Source organism: Amblyomma americanum, chromosome 8 (genome assembly GCF_052857255.1).
Source record: "Amblyomma americanum isolate KBUSLIRL-KWMA chromosome 8, ASM5285725v1, whole genome shotgun sequence".
NCBI lineage: Eukaryota > Metazoa > Arthropoda > Arachnida > Ixodida > Ixodidae > Amblyomma > Amblyomma americanum.
The window spans coordinates 35867654-35882015 of record NC_135504.1 but is presented as its reverse complement, the minus strand read 5'-3'; the positions used below and the strand labels follow the sequence as shown (position 1 = coordinate 35882015).

The 14362-nt window shown below is 47.3% G+C and overlaps 1 protein-coding gene across 3 annotated transcripts in view; it reads left to right on the top strand.

The window, feature by feature from the left end:
- Positions 1 to 14362, top strand: part of LOC144101341 (acetylgalactosaminyl-O-glycosyl-glycoprotein beta-1,3-N-acetylglucosaminyltransferase-like) — a 35585-nt gene that overhangs the window by 17503 nt on the left and 3720 nt on the right. Inside the window, exon 2 of one of the 3 annotated variants that reach the window (XM_077634449.1) lies at positions 7100 to 9217. The exons of the other annotated variants lie outside the window; for them this stretch is intronic. Within the exon in view, the coding sequence (XP_077490575.1) occupies positions 7100 to 8556 (1457 nt within the window). The 3' untranslated portion in view covers positions 8557 to 9217. Of the gene's footprint in view, positions 1 to 7099; positions 9218 to 14362 lie in introns of those variants that run through there. 3 annotated transcript variants of the gene reach the window in all.

The following is a 14362-nucleotide window of genomic DNA, read 5'->3' as shown; positions in this document are numbered from 1 at the left end:
ATATCAGTGACGTCACCAATCAATCACCAATTAGATATGCTAATGAAGTCACCGGTCAATCAGCAGCTCCCTGAAAAAAGATGTAGCGCGAAAGAGACGAGCATCTTTTTTCAAGTATGTGTCAGCAACTCGCCCAGCAACAAGTTTTTTTGAATCAGCAGTTGGATTGCTATATCAATTTACTATGGGGGCCGCCACCTTGAATTGCAGCACAGTCCTGTCTTGTGTGTTCTTTTTCTTCTGTGTGAGTTTTATTTATGCTGCGAATCTTGTCTGCATTATGACCTTGAATTCCACGGACTTGAAAAATTTCACGCCGAAGGGAGGTGGTAGCAGACCCCAAGAAATCGAGAAACGTGATGAGTAAGAGCTAACGCTCTTAAAACTCGTTGTGGCATAGTTGCAAAGTTGCAAAACCGTGGCCATGCTGCGCTCTCTTCACATCCTCCGGCAAAATTTGACCGCTGTAGGAGGCGCTACTAGAGATGATGGGCACGGAGTCTCGATGAGAGCGGAAACCGGCGGGATAAAGGAATTGTCGCTACTCTCTCGGTACGGAGCGACCATAGGCGGGCCACAAAAGGTGCGGTAACGAACGCCGAGCAGTGGTTTGCCGGGACGCAAAGGAGGTCGCTATATGAAGGAGCGTTAAAGGGGCGGCGAGACTACAAAGGGTCGCAGAATGCGCCTTCCTTTGTGGGGAGCCCGCTGCCTGCAAAGAGTCTGTCAGTTAATTTACGTAAGGCGGACGCGTGTGAGTAGGTCCGCTTAGTGTCTCTACAACGTGGCCATTTGTGAGCATGTGGTGCGCGTGCGATTAGCGACAGGGTTTATCCCCGCTCGTTAGTAACGCTACACGGAGAGGGCGTACAAGAAGTAGAACGAACTCCGCGGCTCATTACGCTCCTTTGGGGATCAACGCGACTGCGAGCGGCGCGTGAAAGGCTTAACCCTTTCATGCCTATAGGCATTCAAAACGCGAAGAGTCACGAGCTGCCAGGATTTCATCACTAATTGCCGCTTCTCAGCAGGAATCTAAACAAAAAAAACTGATAGGTTTATTAAGAAAAAGCTAATAGGAGCGTAATTAAGTCTAGCTAATTTTGATGCTTTCCGAATGATTTGAACGATAAAATTGCTGGAAAATACGCACACGCAGAAAGTAATCAGGAAAGGCAAGATTCAAAACTGCTCCAATGTTCTGACAATGCGGCATCACAACCGCAGAAATTTTAGGATGTTTCGCAGTTAATAATAATAATAATTGTTTTTTGGGGAAAGGAAATGGCGCAGTATCTGTCTCATATATCGTTGGACACCTGAACCGCGCCGTAAGGGAAGGGAGAAAGGACGGAGTGAAAGAAGAAAGGAAGAGAGAGGTGCCGTAGTGGAGGACTCCGGAATAATTTCGACCACCTGGGGATCTTTAACGTGCACTGACATCGCACAGCACACGTTAGGGTTAGGTTTTGCATGGATTTATTATTCGGCCGCCGCGGTGGCTCAGTGGTTACGGCGCTCGGCTGCTGACCCGAAAGACGCGGGTTCGATTCCGGCTGCGGCGGTCGCATTTCGGTGGAGGCGAGATTCTAGAGGCCCGTGTGCTGCGCGATGTCAGTGCACGTTAAAGAACACCAGGTGGTCGAACTTTCCGGAGCCCTCCACTAGGGCGTCCCTCATCGCCTTAGTCGCTTTGGGACGTTAAATCCCTATAAACAGTAAACAAAACGAGTCATTATTCAACAGGCATTCTGCATTTCCGAAAGGTGACACTGACCTTGCTTCGATAAATGTGCTGAGAAGGGACCTCTTTGCAATTATGGTAGCAATTGAAGTAGATCGCCGAACAGAAGTAAAAATCACACTTCTACACTCTGCTGCATAGCTGATATGCTGACCTTTACAGGGTTGAAGGGACGTTGTGGGGCAACTCAGTTGAGTTCTTTTCTTTTTTTTGCGATGTCCGATAACTGGACCTGCTATGGAAGTTTTTGTTCTCTCTCTCTGCACCAAACTTGCTCATTGATTGGAAAGGGAAAGTTGGAATGTGTTTTTTTTTAACTCCCTCTACTGGAGCTCATTGTGACTTTGGTGATGACGTCAGGGGCGGCGGGTTTGCTTTCATTTGTTTCCCGCCGGTAAATTCTTTCCTCTCGTCTTCCTTGTGCGATAACAGTACGTTGACGCTTGCAGGCGCGCATCGTGCGCATTCTTATCTATGCAATAAAAAAAAAGATACTTCCCAGACGACACGACACTTTAAGCGGCCTGTGGTGGCCTTTAAGCGGCCTGTGGTGGCGGCGTCTTTTTATTTTGCTCTTTTCCAGGCTATATACTGCCAAAGTTTTCCATTCGTCTTTAGTGAAAGCAGCTTCTTTTTCATTGCAAAATGGTAATATCGACAACTTCAATTCGTGTACAGTGTCCCTATAAGCGCGTTAAGCCCTCATTCTCGAGGTGAGCCTTCCTGTTCTTTGAATGCAGAAATTAGGATGGGCGAGTAGAAGTAGTAAGAATATATATTGGCCAGCCCGCACCGCTTAAAGCACAACGGGCTATTATTTGAATACACACGGAACTCACCAATGTCCCTCTGAGGTGCGAGCTAGGCGACGATCTGGACGTTTTGTTGAGCGTGTTAGGAAAAGGTTTGATCGCCGTACAGGCTCCGATACAGAATAGTCTTTTTGTGCAAAACCGTCAATGCCTTGGCCGAGTCAGTCAAATGTGCGAAATGGGAATAAGTAAAAAAATTTGCCCAAGTTAGCCTAATGTGTGAAATGAGAATATGTAAAAAAAATTGTATAATTTTATTTTTTCATTTGCACCTTAATTAGCACTGATGTGCCCCCAGCATCACTAATCTAAAATCAGCAGCTAAACACACGTCCGGAAGAAGCGTTTAAGCAGGTCTGAGTTTTCTATGCTTAGCCCAGTGTATGGTACTGCTGTTTCGCAAAGCTCATTGAAGGATCTCCCGCGAAGTGTAATATAAGATGCTAAATTTGTCCGCTTGTAACACGTTGCCATTTGTAATTCACAAACTTTCGAGGCTATGTGTTTTTCCTTTTGCTGGGTCGCGTATAACTTGTCAAAAATGATACCGCAAAAAGATTTTTTTTGCAATTTTTAGCGCCGTTTTTAAGCTGAGGGGGCAACGCTGAATTTGCGCTTCCACGAGACATGAAAATTAAATAATAAATCGGTTTTTGAGGAAAGGAAATGGCGCAGTATGTCTCGCATCTCGATGGACACCCTAACCGCGCCGTAAGGGAAGGGATAAAGAAGGGAGTGAGGGAAGAAAGTAAGGAAGAGGTGCCGTAGCGGTGCACACATGAAAGTTCCACCTCTTTGCTTTTATTCGAGTATAGTTCGATACTTTCGCGGTGGCCGGCTCAGTGGTTAGGGCGCTCGGCTACTGAACCGGAGCTCCCTGGTTCGAACCGGACCGCGGCGGCTGCCTTTCGATGGAGGCGAAACGCTAAGGCGCCCGTGTGCTGTGCGATGTCAGTGCACGTTAAACATCCCCAGGTGGTCGAAATTATTCCGGAGCCCTCCACTACGGCACCTCTCTCTTCCTTTGTTCTTTCACTCCCTCATTTACCCCTTCCCTTACGGCGCGGTTCAGGTGTCCAACGATATATGAGACAGATACTGCGCCATTTCCTTTGCCCAAAAACCAATTATGCATATATATAAAGCTTGAGCATTTCTATGCCTTCCCAATGTACTTGCAGGAGAGCTCGGAGCTGTAAACGGAGTAAATCTTCTCTTAAAAGGGAAAAACAAAAAAATAAGCGCGACCTGTCTGTTGAACAAAAGCACACAGCACCATATAGAATCAAACGGGCTGGCTGTAATTGTGCCGTCCGCTATATATATATATATATATATATATATATATATATATATATATATATATATATATATATATATATATATATATATATATATATATATATATATATATATATATATATATATATATATATATATATTCAGCGCCAGATGGCGCTGTTCTTAATGCGGGGGCTACACGGGCTTTATGCGAAGCAGTTCAGTTGTATTATGCTTCACGTCTAGTTATTGCGGGACCTTTAGGCTGTGTGCCATTTCGGTGCATAAGTATATAGACGCGATTGCAGGCTAGTTTGTTCACGTCAAGGAATGTAGAAGAGTACATAGAGACACGGAGGAAGAAAAGCTCTTTTGTTGCCTTCCTTTCGGGCATTTCTACTTTCCTTTACTTCAGTGCTCTCATGTACCGCGTGTGCTCGAACTCTGAACGTGAACGAAAGTGTGCCGTCGAATAGAGCGTGTCTTTTCATCCACTCCATCTCCGTTCCTTCTTTACGATCGACACCTCGAGCGATCTTTCACTTCTGCTTTTTTTGTTTTGCTAAGAGACGGCTACTCACCTTTCATTGCGTTCTTGCTCTTGCAAGCGCCTGTTGTAAAGTACACTCCCCAGCTGCGTCGGCTATTTTGTTGAACGCCCCGTCGTCGTTACGCCTTCGCACCCCCCCTCCCCCCCTCCTATAACCCTTCATCCCTGCTCTATTCGTGAGCGTCGGTTGTTTCACTTTTTCTCGAGCGCATGCACATCATGGAGAATTCATTTTGAAAGGCGCGCGCCTGCGAAGGTGTTGCGGCGGGTTTGTTCTTGCTTGACTTATTTACGACTTGGCGTGTATACACTCCGGCGCAGGCGCCTCGTGGGAAGTTATGACTTCGTAATCATTCATTCCAGGCTTTAGGGGCCGTGCACTGACAGCATGGTTGGAGCGAAGTGCACGCGCCCAGTGTCGCTAAATGAAATCGCGTGCCTGAGCTCTGTTTTTGAAGTAAGGCCGCTAAGTGGTGAGAAAAATATTTAGAGCTATGAAGGGCTTCACCTCGAGAAAACTTGTCGGCAGTAAATTCGTCGCCTCTCTTAAGGAGGCGATTAAACTGTGAAGAACGTATTCACATTCAATGGATGTTTGCTGTCAATGGATGCGCTTGTGAATGTTCATTGCTCAGCTCTGCAATGCTCATTTGAGAGCCGAGTCATATTCAACCATAACGTTTTTTTTTTAAATCCTTTCTATCAAAGTCGTTCTTTGTAGGTACGTTGTAACCTCTACTAAAACTGAGCATTTGCGAGTTGCTTCAGTCGATGGCTGGTGCTGCACGTGAAGCATTTGAGCGTTTAAAATTATTTTGCTGGATGTTCCTCTTGCCCAGCAAAGCTGCGCATGGGTTATTGTTTAGACCGTGAAGGGAGCAGCTACAACGTTAGTTAGGCCGGTTATAGTTTTGCTGGTGAGGGCTTGGTGCCCATTTTTTATTTGGAATGTTTGTTGCCATTGGGAGGAAAGTTTTGCAGAGTGAGAGGCTGAGTATAAATATTTTACTACCGTCGGGGTCTTTTTTTGGCGCTCATTTAAATACCAGTACGCTGACGTATATTACATATCGCCCCCCCCCTCCCTCTCGGAATGCGGTTGCCGATGGTTTATATTCGACTAGCAACCTAGTGCTGAGCAGCTGAGGAACATAGGTGGAAGGATGGAATGTTCGATTTGCCTTAACCCTACATAATGCCTAGGCAATAAAACCGTCATATAAAGGTTGTGAACATCCGAAAAGAAATCGTGGCCCCCTGCGCATGGGCTTGCTTCTTGGGTGGAGGGTTTTTGAGGATGAAGATGGGGGCAGACGTTATGCAGAGTTGCGGTGGGTGGAGTGTGGGTGATGACTGGTAGCTTCCTCTCATGGGCATCATCTGGTAGCTGGCGGGTGGCACTTATGGGGGTAGAGGTGGGTAGTTTGTACCTCTGGACTGTTGAGGCTTCACTCCTTTACTGTCACACGCTGACGCCTGAATTTGGGGAAATGGCACTACTACTGCTGTCACTGAAAAGTCGTTCAGTCTACCAGGAGGTAAGAGCTGTGAGGCAGAAATATGAAGTAGAAGGTTCAGGAATAGGCGTGTAAAGATTGGTGTAGGAAGTAGAGGTGGGAGGCAGGTTTTTGAAGTAGAGGTGTAAGATAGAGGTGGAGTAAAGGTGTGAAGTATAGCTGCGAGATAAAAGTGTGTGAGTCGTGAGGAAGATGTATGAGGTAGAGCTGCCACTGTCACTTTCTGCTTCAGAAGATGCGAACTGTCTGCGATTTTCTTGCTATCCGGTCACTGAGCATACCGATTTTTGTTAGACTCACACCTCGTGTGCTGAAAAACGTTAGAACATAATGTCCCTGGTTATAATTTTTCGCGAGTATAGTTCCAATTGCTTAAATATTATCAAAGTCACATTGTACGAGACGAGCAATAACTTTGTCGCGACATGCTTTTCGTAGATACCAGTTCCTCATGTCGGCACTTTGCTGCTAACGAGGGAGGTTCGTAAACTGTCGGCCTAGCCTTTAACACTTGCTCACTTCCTAAAGAGAATCCCGCCGAGAGAACCAATGCATGCATGGGGTAGAGGATCCCGCTCGCTCCGACCTTATCGGGTGCACCGACTTACTGGGGCCACCCGTCCTGTTCCAGCATAACCCTTTGTCTCCCCGCACTTTAATTATCATCAGCATGCACCGTGAACTGCACCGCATGTTTTTGCACAGCATTCAGTGGTCTGAAATGCAAACATAACTGTCACAGAAATCTTGGGGCATGTGCAGAGCTGCGAAGAATCAGAGCTTCGAGCTCGAACCCCGCGAAGTGTACTTGTGGGCGAAGACACTGGACAAGCACACTCAACGCTGGAGGCTTGACCGCATGTACCACGTACGCTGCGACACGCAATGCCTGTTCATTACACTGGGCACCTGAAAGCCTTGCTCAGCTGTTATTTTTTTTTCTAGTGAGAAATGTTAACGTTCAGTAGAGAGACAATAGGTATCTACCAATCGACGCATCAACAAACTTGTGGCTAAATGCATCTTCGGCAGTGCTTCATGCACGACGCTTTGCATCGCATTCGGGCATGCACGGACCTGTTCGTTCCTGCACGCAAGGTCCTCACCTCTCCTCACGCATCGTCGCATCGCAGTGCACGCAGGCACGAGGAGTGATGACGTCACGAGAACTCTTCTGATCCTAGGCTACACGCAGGTGCCTGTCTGCAGAGTCCACCAGTGGCCACTCGCCAATGGTCCCTGCTGGCGCTGCTAGCGGCGTTCACCCTCTTCAACGTCACCTACTGGTACGCTCAACGAGACTACTGGAAACGAGTTCCCGCTCCGGACTTTTACCGCGCTACTCTGCTCAGTCATCACCAGGTGGAAGAGAGCCGTGAAGAAACGTCTCGCTGGAATGACGTGCCTCTGGAACTGTTGTTCTGGCGCCCTACGGAGGCATTGCTAAGTGGTTACGGCAGGCTGCCCTTTCCCGTGGAGAACGTCAGCTTCCTGCCGGTGGCGTACTCTGTGGTGCAGCGGTGCCGCAACACTGGTCCTCTGAACCACATCTTCTTCGTACACAGCGCCCCTGGTAACTGGGCCAAACGCCAGCTACTCCGCGAGACTATAGGCGACGCCTTCATGGCGCTAAAACACTCCTGGACCACCGTCTTCTTCGTGGGTATGTCTCGGAACCTGCGCGTCCAGCAGATGGTCCTGGATGAAGCCGAGAGGTATGGCGACCTTGTGATGCTCCCGTACATAGACGCGTATCGCAACCTGACGTACAAGTTCGTATACGGGATGAAGTGGACCATGGACAACTGTCCCGCCACCCGGTACATCGTCAAGATGGACGACGACATCGTGATCAATCTGACAAAACTCGTGGCCTACCTGAATCTGAGGAAATACGACGAGCGACTAGCCCTACATTGCTACGTCTGGACCAACATGATGGTAGAACGGAAGACCGACTCTCCGTGGTACATTCCCAAAAAGATGTACCGCAAGCGGGTTTTCTCCCGTTATTGCTCGGGAAGTACGGTCCTCTTCGACAGCAGGGTCATGGAGGCCCTTTACAACGCGTCCTTCTTGGTACCTTTCATGCCCGTGGACGACGTTTACGTGACCGGGGAGGCCGCTAAGGCTGCCTCCATTGGACACGTGAAGCTCAACCGCTTCTACGCACTCTTCGACGACAAGTGGGAAGAGGTGGCCAGGGGAAAGTACATGTTCGCCCAGATCTACAGGGCGAGGTACCGGAGGAGGAGCTGGGACCTAATTATGCGGGAGCTCAAAGAGCCAACGCTGGCGTTCCTGGACTATGAGACGCCTTCGAAAGACAGCGCGACCAGTCACGTGCAGACCGAAGAGTCGGCTTCTGCCGACGAAGAGGCGGTGGCACCTTCTGACGCAAACCTGACGGTGAAAGAAACGCGGATGAAGCCGATTCTCTATAAGGACCCTATTGTGTCGTCACATGATGTGGCTCTAGTGACCGCATTAGCCAACGGTAACGCTGCACCTCTTCGTAGTGTTCCCAACGTTGATGACAGGACAGAGTACCAGGACAAGTCTGTTCCTCGTTCTGCAGTGGAGATTAGTAAAGAGACTGTCTATAGGAGTGAAGAGAAATCTGCGAGAGAAAACGCGGTCAAGGATGATTAAACGCCCGTCACGCGTTTAAGAACAATAAGAAATTGACTACGTGTTGAATGTGCGATGCAGTAATGCAACTTCAAGACTTAGCCGAGTGATCAATTCACCATACCCTGAACTTCCAAACGAAAGGGTTCCTTGCTGTGACTTTAACGACTATTTGGTGTTAAGTGCTTGCGGGCCAAGGAACATGTGTGGTGTGTATAGAATGACAATGTGTGAAACTTTTATGATCGAGCACAAGGCAGCACACAAGTAACCACATCATGCGCTTACTAAATCAACTTTCTTATTTAATAACTCTGAGGCCCGCGGTTTGAAGCGCATAATCTCTGTCTGTGACACCCTTCCGAACAACGCGAAGACCCAATGCGACCGAACGCGGTTAAGCTGTCGCAGAAACTGATTCAGTCTTTTTTCATGACTCTATGTATTTTTCGTGGAAATGGCTGTATTTTGTGGGTGTTCGTTAAATATTTTTGGCCCAATATCTGAGGCTTAAAATTTAATTTAATACATCGATAGAAGCCATTTAAGCGCATTTTTAATATTGTTAGCTTCACGAATGTGAAATTTGATGCCTTAGTATCAAATACAATTTCCGAAATTAAAAATGAACAAAACGTGCAAACATGTGCTTGTGTTGAAAAAAAAGAAAATTGTAAACGAACTTTGGAACATACAAAATGTCTGTTTATCCTATAGCAAATAATTCTAAAAAAAAATAAAGTTCCAGCTCGTACAGTTTTCCAGCCAGAGAACAATCATTTTAGGCCCTGCGTAGTTGAGCTCGTCGTTGGACGAAACAGTCGGGTGAACCCCTCGCAACGCATGCATGCCGTTGCAAATCCTGTCCATATGACGTGGAAGCCTTACAAATCAGACAATTAAATAACAACGGTAAAGTCATTAACCTTTTGAAAACGGCCGCTGAGTTGACCAAAACGGGCCCGAATACAAAACTGGCTGAGGGGCTATCCACCGAACTTCTGGATTGATTCCTCGGGTCTGCTTTACCATCTGCACTAATGTCGGATGATGAGGCAGCACCCTCACCGTTCGCATCAGCGGGCTAGCGAAGTTCAATGGGTGCGGTGTACGGAAATAGTTAAGCATACGGGAGGATGGGGATTTGTTTCCAGGCAATCATGTCATATTCCTTGATAAAATATAAAGCTTTTAACGTTTAAAACCCTCAGGATCAATATGAAAACTATGAATTTTCATTTCACTATAGGGAACTCTTATGAAAAATATCGGTACCGATGCATATATTGCGACGCTACTTGTGGGTATGTAATGGTAGGTGCTCATTGTGTTTCCTAAATGCGCTTCGTTTGAAATTTGAGCATGAATTGCATTCAGATTTGTTTCTCTCCTCTGTAACGACCCTTATATAGAGGGTTAACAGCACGAATAAATAAAAAAAAAGCAACGGAGTTTATGTAATGTGGGACTCTGTTCGCGACGCCGTTAAGCAATGTGCTTGAGTTGACACACATGTCTGCCGGCTTAAATAAAAAGTACATTTAGGAACTCAAAAGCACACAAAAACGTATCGTAAGCAACGGGTGACAGTGAATCAGGCTTGCAAAAAAATATTAGGGAAGTTCACAAGGATATAGTTGGCCGCAACTGGCACAGGGCGGGGCTGATTCAAGATCTGTGTGCGAGCTGCGGTTATATATCGTCCACTGTACATAACTGGGCTGATAGTGATGATGAGTATGACATGTAGAAAATATAGTGTCTGGGGAATCGTACTACTCAGAAGTAGCAATTGTGACGGCGTCGCATATCTCATTGTTATGGATGAGCGTCGCAGGGGTAACACCGTAGAAAAGGGCATAGGGTGGTACTAGAACAGGCGACTTGTATTTTTCTCGTTAAAAGAAGGACGGCGTAGACATTTAGAAAAACGTAGGCGGTGATGGAGTGGAAGCCAGGAAAACCGGTTTCTAAATCCTCCTTGCAAGCCGCCCCGGTGGCTCAGGAGTTATGGCGCTCGGCTGCTGACCCGAAAGAAGCGGGTTCGATCCTCGGCCGCGGCGGTCGAAATTCGATGGAGGCGAAATTCTAGAGGCCCGTGTACTGTGTGATGTCAGTGCACGTTAAAAAACCCGAAAGTGGTCGAAATTTCCGGAGCCCTTCACTACGGCGTCCCTCATAGCCTGAGTCGCTTTGGGACGCTAAGCTCCCATAAAACCACAAAACCATAAATCCTCCTTGTGAGCACTGAGGAGGAGACCACCTGCCACGCCCTTCTCAGCCTGAAGTGCACCAAAAAGAAGGACGATAGAGACAGCAACGAGCGGCAACCGAGAAGCTACTCAGGTTTGCGCCAGGTGCCTCTGAGGCTGCTCCTCGTCTCCTATAGTTCCGGTTGTGATTTGTAACCCAGTTGATGCTCATCAACACTGTAGCAAATCCCAGGCACTGAAAACGTCGAATGAAAGTAAAGCACTTCTATGATTTCGTCACTTCTTACTATGAAAACATTGGCAGTGGCTTGGTTCGGCTATGCCAGGATATACGCAACGAGAGGTATGTACGTTTCCCTGGCTGAGCTTGTTGTGGTCACTGTATGTTTATCAATGAGAGACATTGGGTATACACATCTTCTATTCATTTTGCTTGACAGAGACGAAGACTGCCCGATGATCTGTGAGGTAGCATGCAGTGGTCTCAATTTTGTCGATACAGTGTTTCAATTTTGTAGAGCCGCTTTAGTATACAAGCTCATTAGTAGCTCCCCATTGTGTAGTCTGGGCGTGAGGGTCCAAAGCTAAATTAAAGTCAAATTTTTCTATCATACACTGGCTGAGAGAGTCCTGTTTCCTGTTGAAGTCACCCAAAGTCACACACAACTGTCAAACCGTGCGTAGGCTGATATACACGTGGCAACCACATCAATCGTTTGCTTGACAGATGTTCCCGGTGCCACGTAGACTCCTTGGATGATAATGCCGCTTTCCAGAAGCCGAACACACCAGGATTCACCATTATTCACCGCGATCGAAGGAAGGGAGATGTCTGACAGCGGTGATACCTTGTTTCACGTAAACACAGACTCCAGCGTTCTTATTTAGTTCAAGCCAACTGCCAGGCGACAACCTCAGGATCGGAAGAGTTAATCTTCTCTTGTCTATGCCGCCGTTTAGCAGCGGCTGGACTCTGCTTCTCTGCATGTATGTCAAGCGTTGCGATAAAGACGCCCACTATACATCTCCGCCTTTTATACGCAATCCTGCGCATGCGGCGCGGTGTTCGGCGGCGACGAAGAACGCGGCGCAGCTGTGGGGTCTCTCTGGTCACCATGGTATAGGCGCATGCGCACAACTGCTCATCCGCGTGACGTCACGCTCGGCTTTCACGCTGGAGCGGGCGTGCGGCCGCGGCGACGGCGAAGCGCGCGCCGCACTTTGTTCCTCTCCGGTTGCCATGGTAACGGCGCATGCGCACGACTGGCCTCTCCCATGTACTGCGAAATGCTTGACTGGTAGCCCAGTGTAGCTCTCGCTACAAAAGGGGATCACAGCCTGACTTAATGTCCCTAATCTAAATTATTTTTTAAACGCCTTGGACGATAAAACTCTGCGCAAACACGCAGATGCATCGAGTAAATCAGAATGAAATGTTACCGGAGGCACTTAAGGAACTTGCTTTATAGTAATGCGAAAGCATTTCAATTATATTTCAATTCTATTTCAATTCTATTCCAGTTCTATTCTAATGCTATTCTAAATCTACTCTGTTCTTTTGTAGTTGATACAGTTCTAAGTACTAGTATTTTTGGTTAACATTTCGTACTTTCCCGCTTTTGATGACTCACACTGTTTCGTCTAATCGCGAGTTTTGTAGTGCTACCGCTTTTTTTTTTTTTGGGCGGCGCCTGGTTTTCGTGTCTCTGAGCCACACGCTTCACAAAAAACAAACTCAGAACTACTCGATCATCTGCCATTGGAGCATTCCGACTACATAAATTTTTGGCTCTCTTGCCATTGGGGTTAGGTTGTGCAAGAATTTACCTTCACTCTGGCCTCCTGCATAATGGCAGCCGTTCTTTCTACCCTACCTTGATGAATATCTTTGAAAAGAAGGCTTCTTCAAGTAAGTCCGGAATTACTGCAGTCCTGCGAGCAGAAATAATGCACATTACTACAATCAGTATCACAAGTGATGCAAAGGGCATTACTGCGTTAAGTATCGTTTCAAAGAAACCTCTGTTTCTTCATGTAAGGAACGGACCCTTAAGGACCGCTCCACTAGCTCCCTGGATATATTTTGAAAATAAAGTTTTTCAGTCAGTCAGTCTTCATGATGATCAACCACTAACGGCAGTTCGCTCGTAAGTGGCGGTAGTCCTCCGCAGGTAAGTGAAAACAACTTATGTGGCGCGCTATCGAAGGTGTCCACTTCGCCGCCCACATGGGAGACGCGGCAAACAGGGCCCCGTAACCAACTTTTTCCTGGGGCCGTATTTCATAACGGCGTTTTTAGGCGCCTAACGTCGCTGCTCAGCAGCGCATTCGACAGCGGAGCCGCATGATGGCATTGGTCATTCACGTGTCGGTCAACGCGTCACAAGTCATAAAGGGCAAAGGTCTCGACCCGTTACGAAATACGAGCCCTCAGTAGAACTATCATTGGCTGCAGCCGGTGAACGTGTCGTCAGTATAGAACTGTGCCATTAACCTCAGAGAGAGCCTCATCACAAATCACCGCAAAACTCCGGCACCAATGACGTTAACACTATGGCATGCTGCCAATGGCTGGCAGAGAGGACTTTGTCGTAGGAATGAAGACTCGGCCTTTTCCTACGTTGTTATCAAAGTTGTTTCTTCGTCTTCTATTGTTTCAATGTCCGGACTTCTGTGTCCTGGACAGATAGAGTATAACTGGCCTTGGCACTGTAGTATAGAAAATATCACGAGGAGGTTAGGACTGTGTAAAGCGAGATTCAGTGATATCTGTTTAGGCGTTTAGTTTTTGGGATATTTTAGGGTAGAAAAGATACAGTGGCCTCATATCGCACTGGTGAAGTGGTCAAGTGATGCACCCCTGCAGTGGCAGGCGGCTGTTCCAAACTTAGGCTTATGCGTCTCAGGTTTACCGTGATATATAAGGGGAGTGCGTTAATGACCGGTGGGTGCGTTAATGACATCCACAAGGTGGGTGCATGTCATCACACCTGTTACGAGCGCCTAACAGCTATCACTGTAAAGAAAAATAAAGAGCGGAATAAGGTAAGCAGACTGAGGGGGCTCCGGCATAAGGGTTGCACTTCCAGCAACGTATACAATGCAGAGTTCACGGCACCGGGAACCATACTATAGCCGGTCTCAACTAATTTTTCTGCGTGGTTCGCATCGACACATTTTTGCCTTTCACTGGCCAGTATACCTGGGAAGCAAGTAAGTGAAAAAAAAAAGTCAGATCTCATGCCGCCATGATGGATTCTTCGGCCTCCGCCATGAATGTTGAATAAGCGAACGGTTGAGTAACAGCCAGGGAATGTGCGACGTTAGGAGACTGTTGCCTCTCGATTTCCTGATAAAGTTTGTCGCTCCTCTGGTTTACAGGTAAGTCGCGGCGAGCAATCGGCCTATGCCAAACTGCAAACTGAGATAAAATTAAGCGATACCGAAGTGAAAGGCACCGAGACGTTACCGACACGACGCTTCAAGAACAAATGACGAAATCTTTGGTGCCAGCGAGCCGCGTCTTTGAGACCCCTGGCTTATAGAGCAGCTACTCCTCTCCTATAGAGTGCGGAGAGGAAGGTACTGTTTCAGTCATTGTATAATGTTTCTTG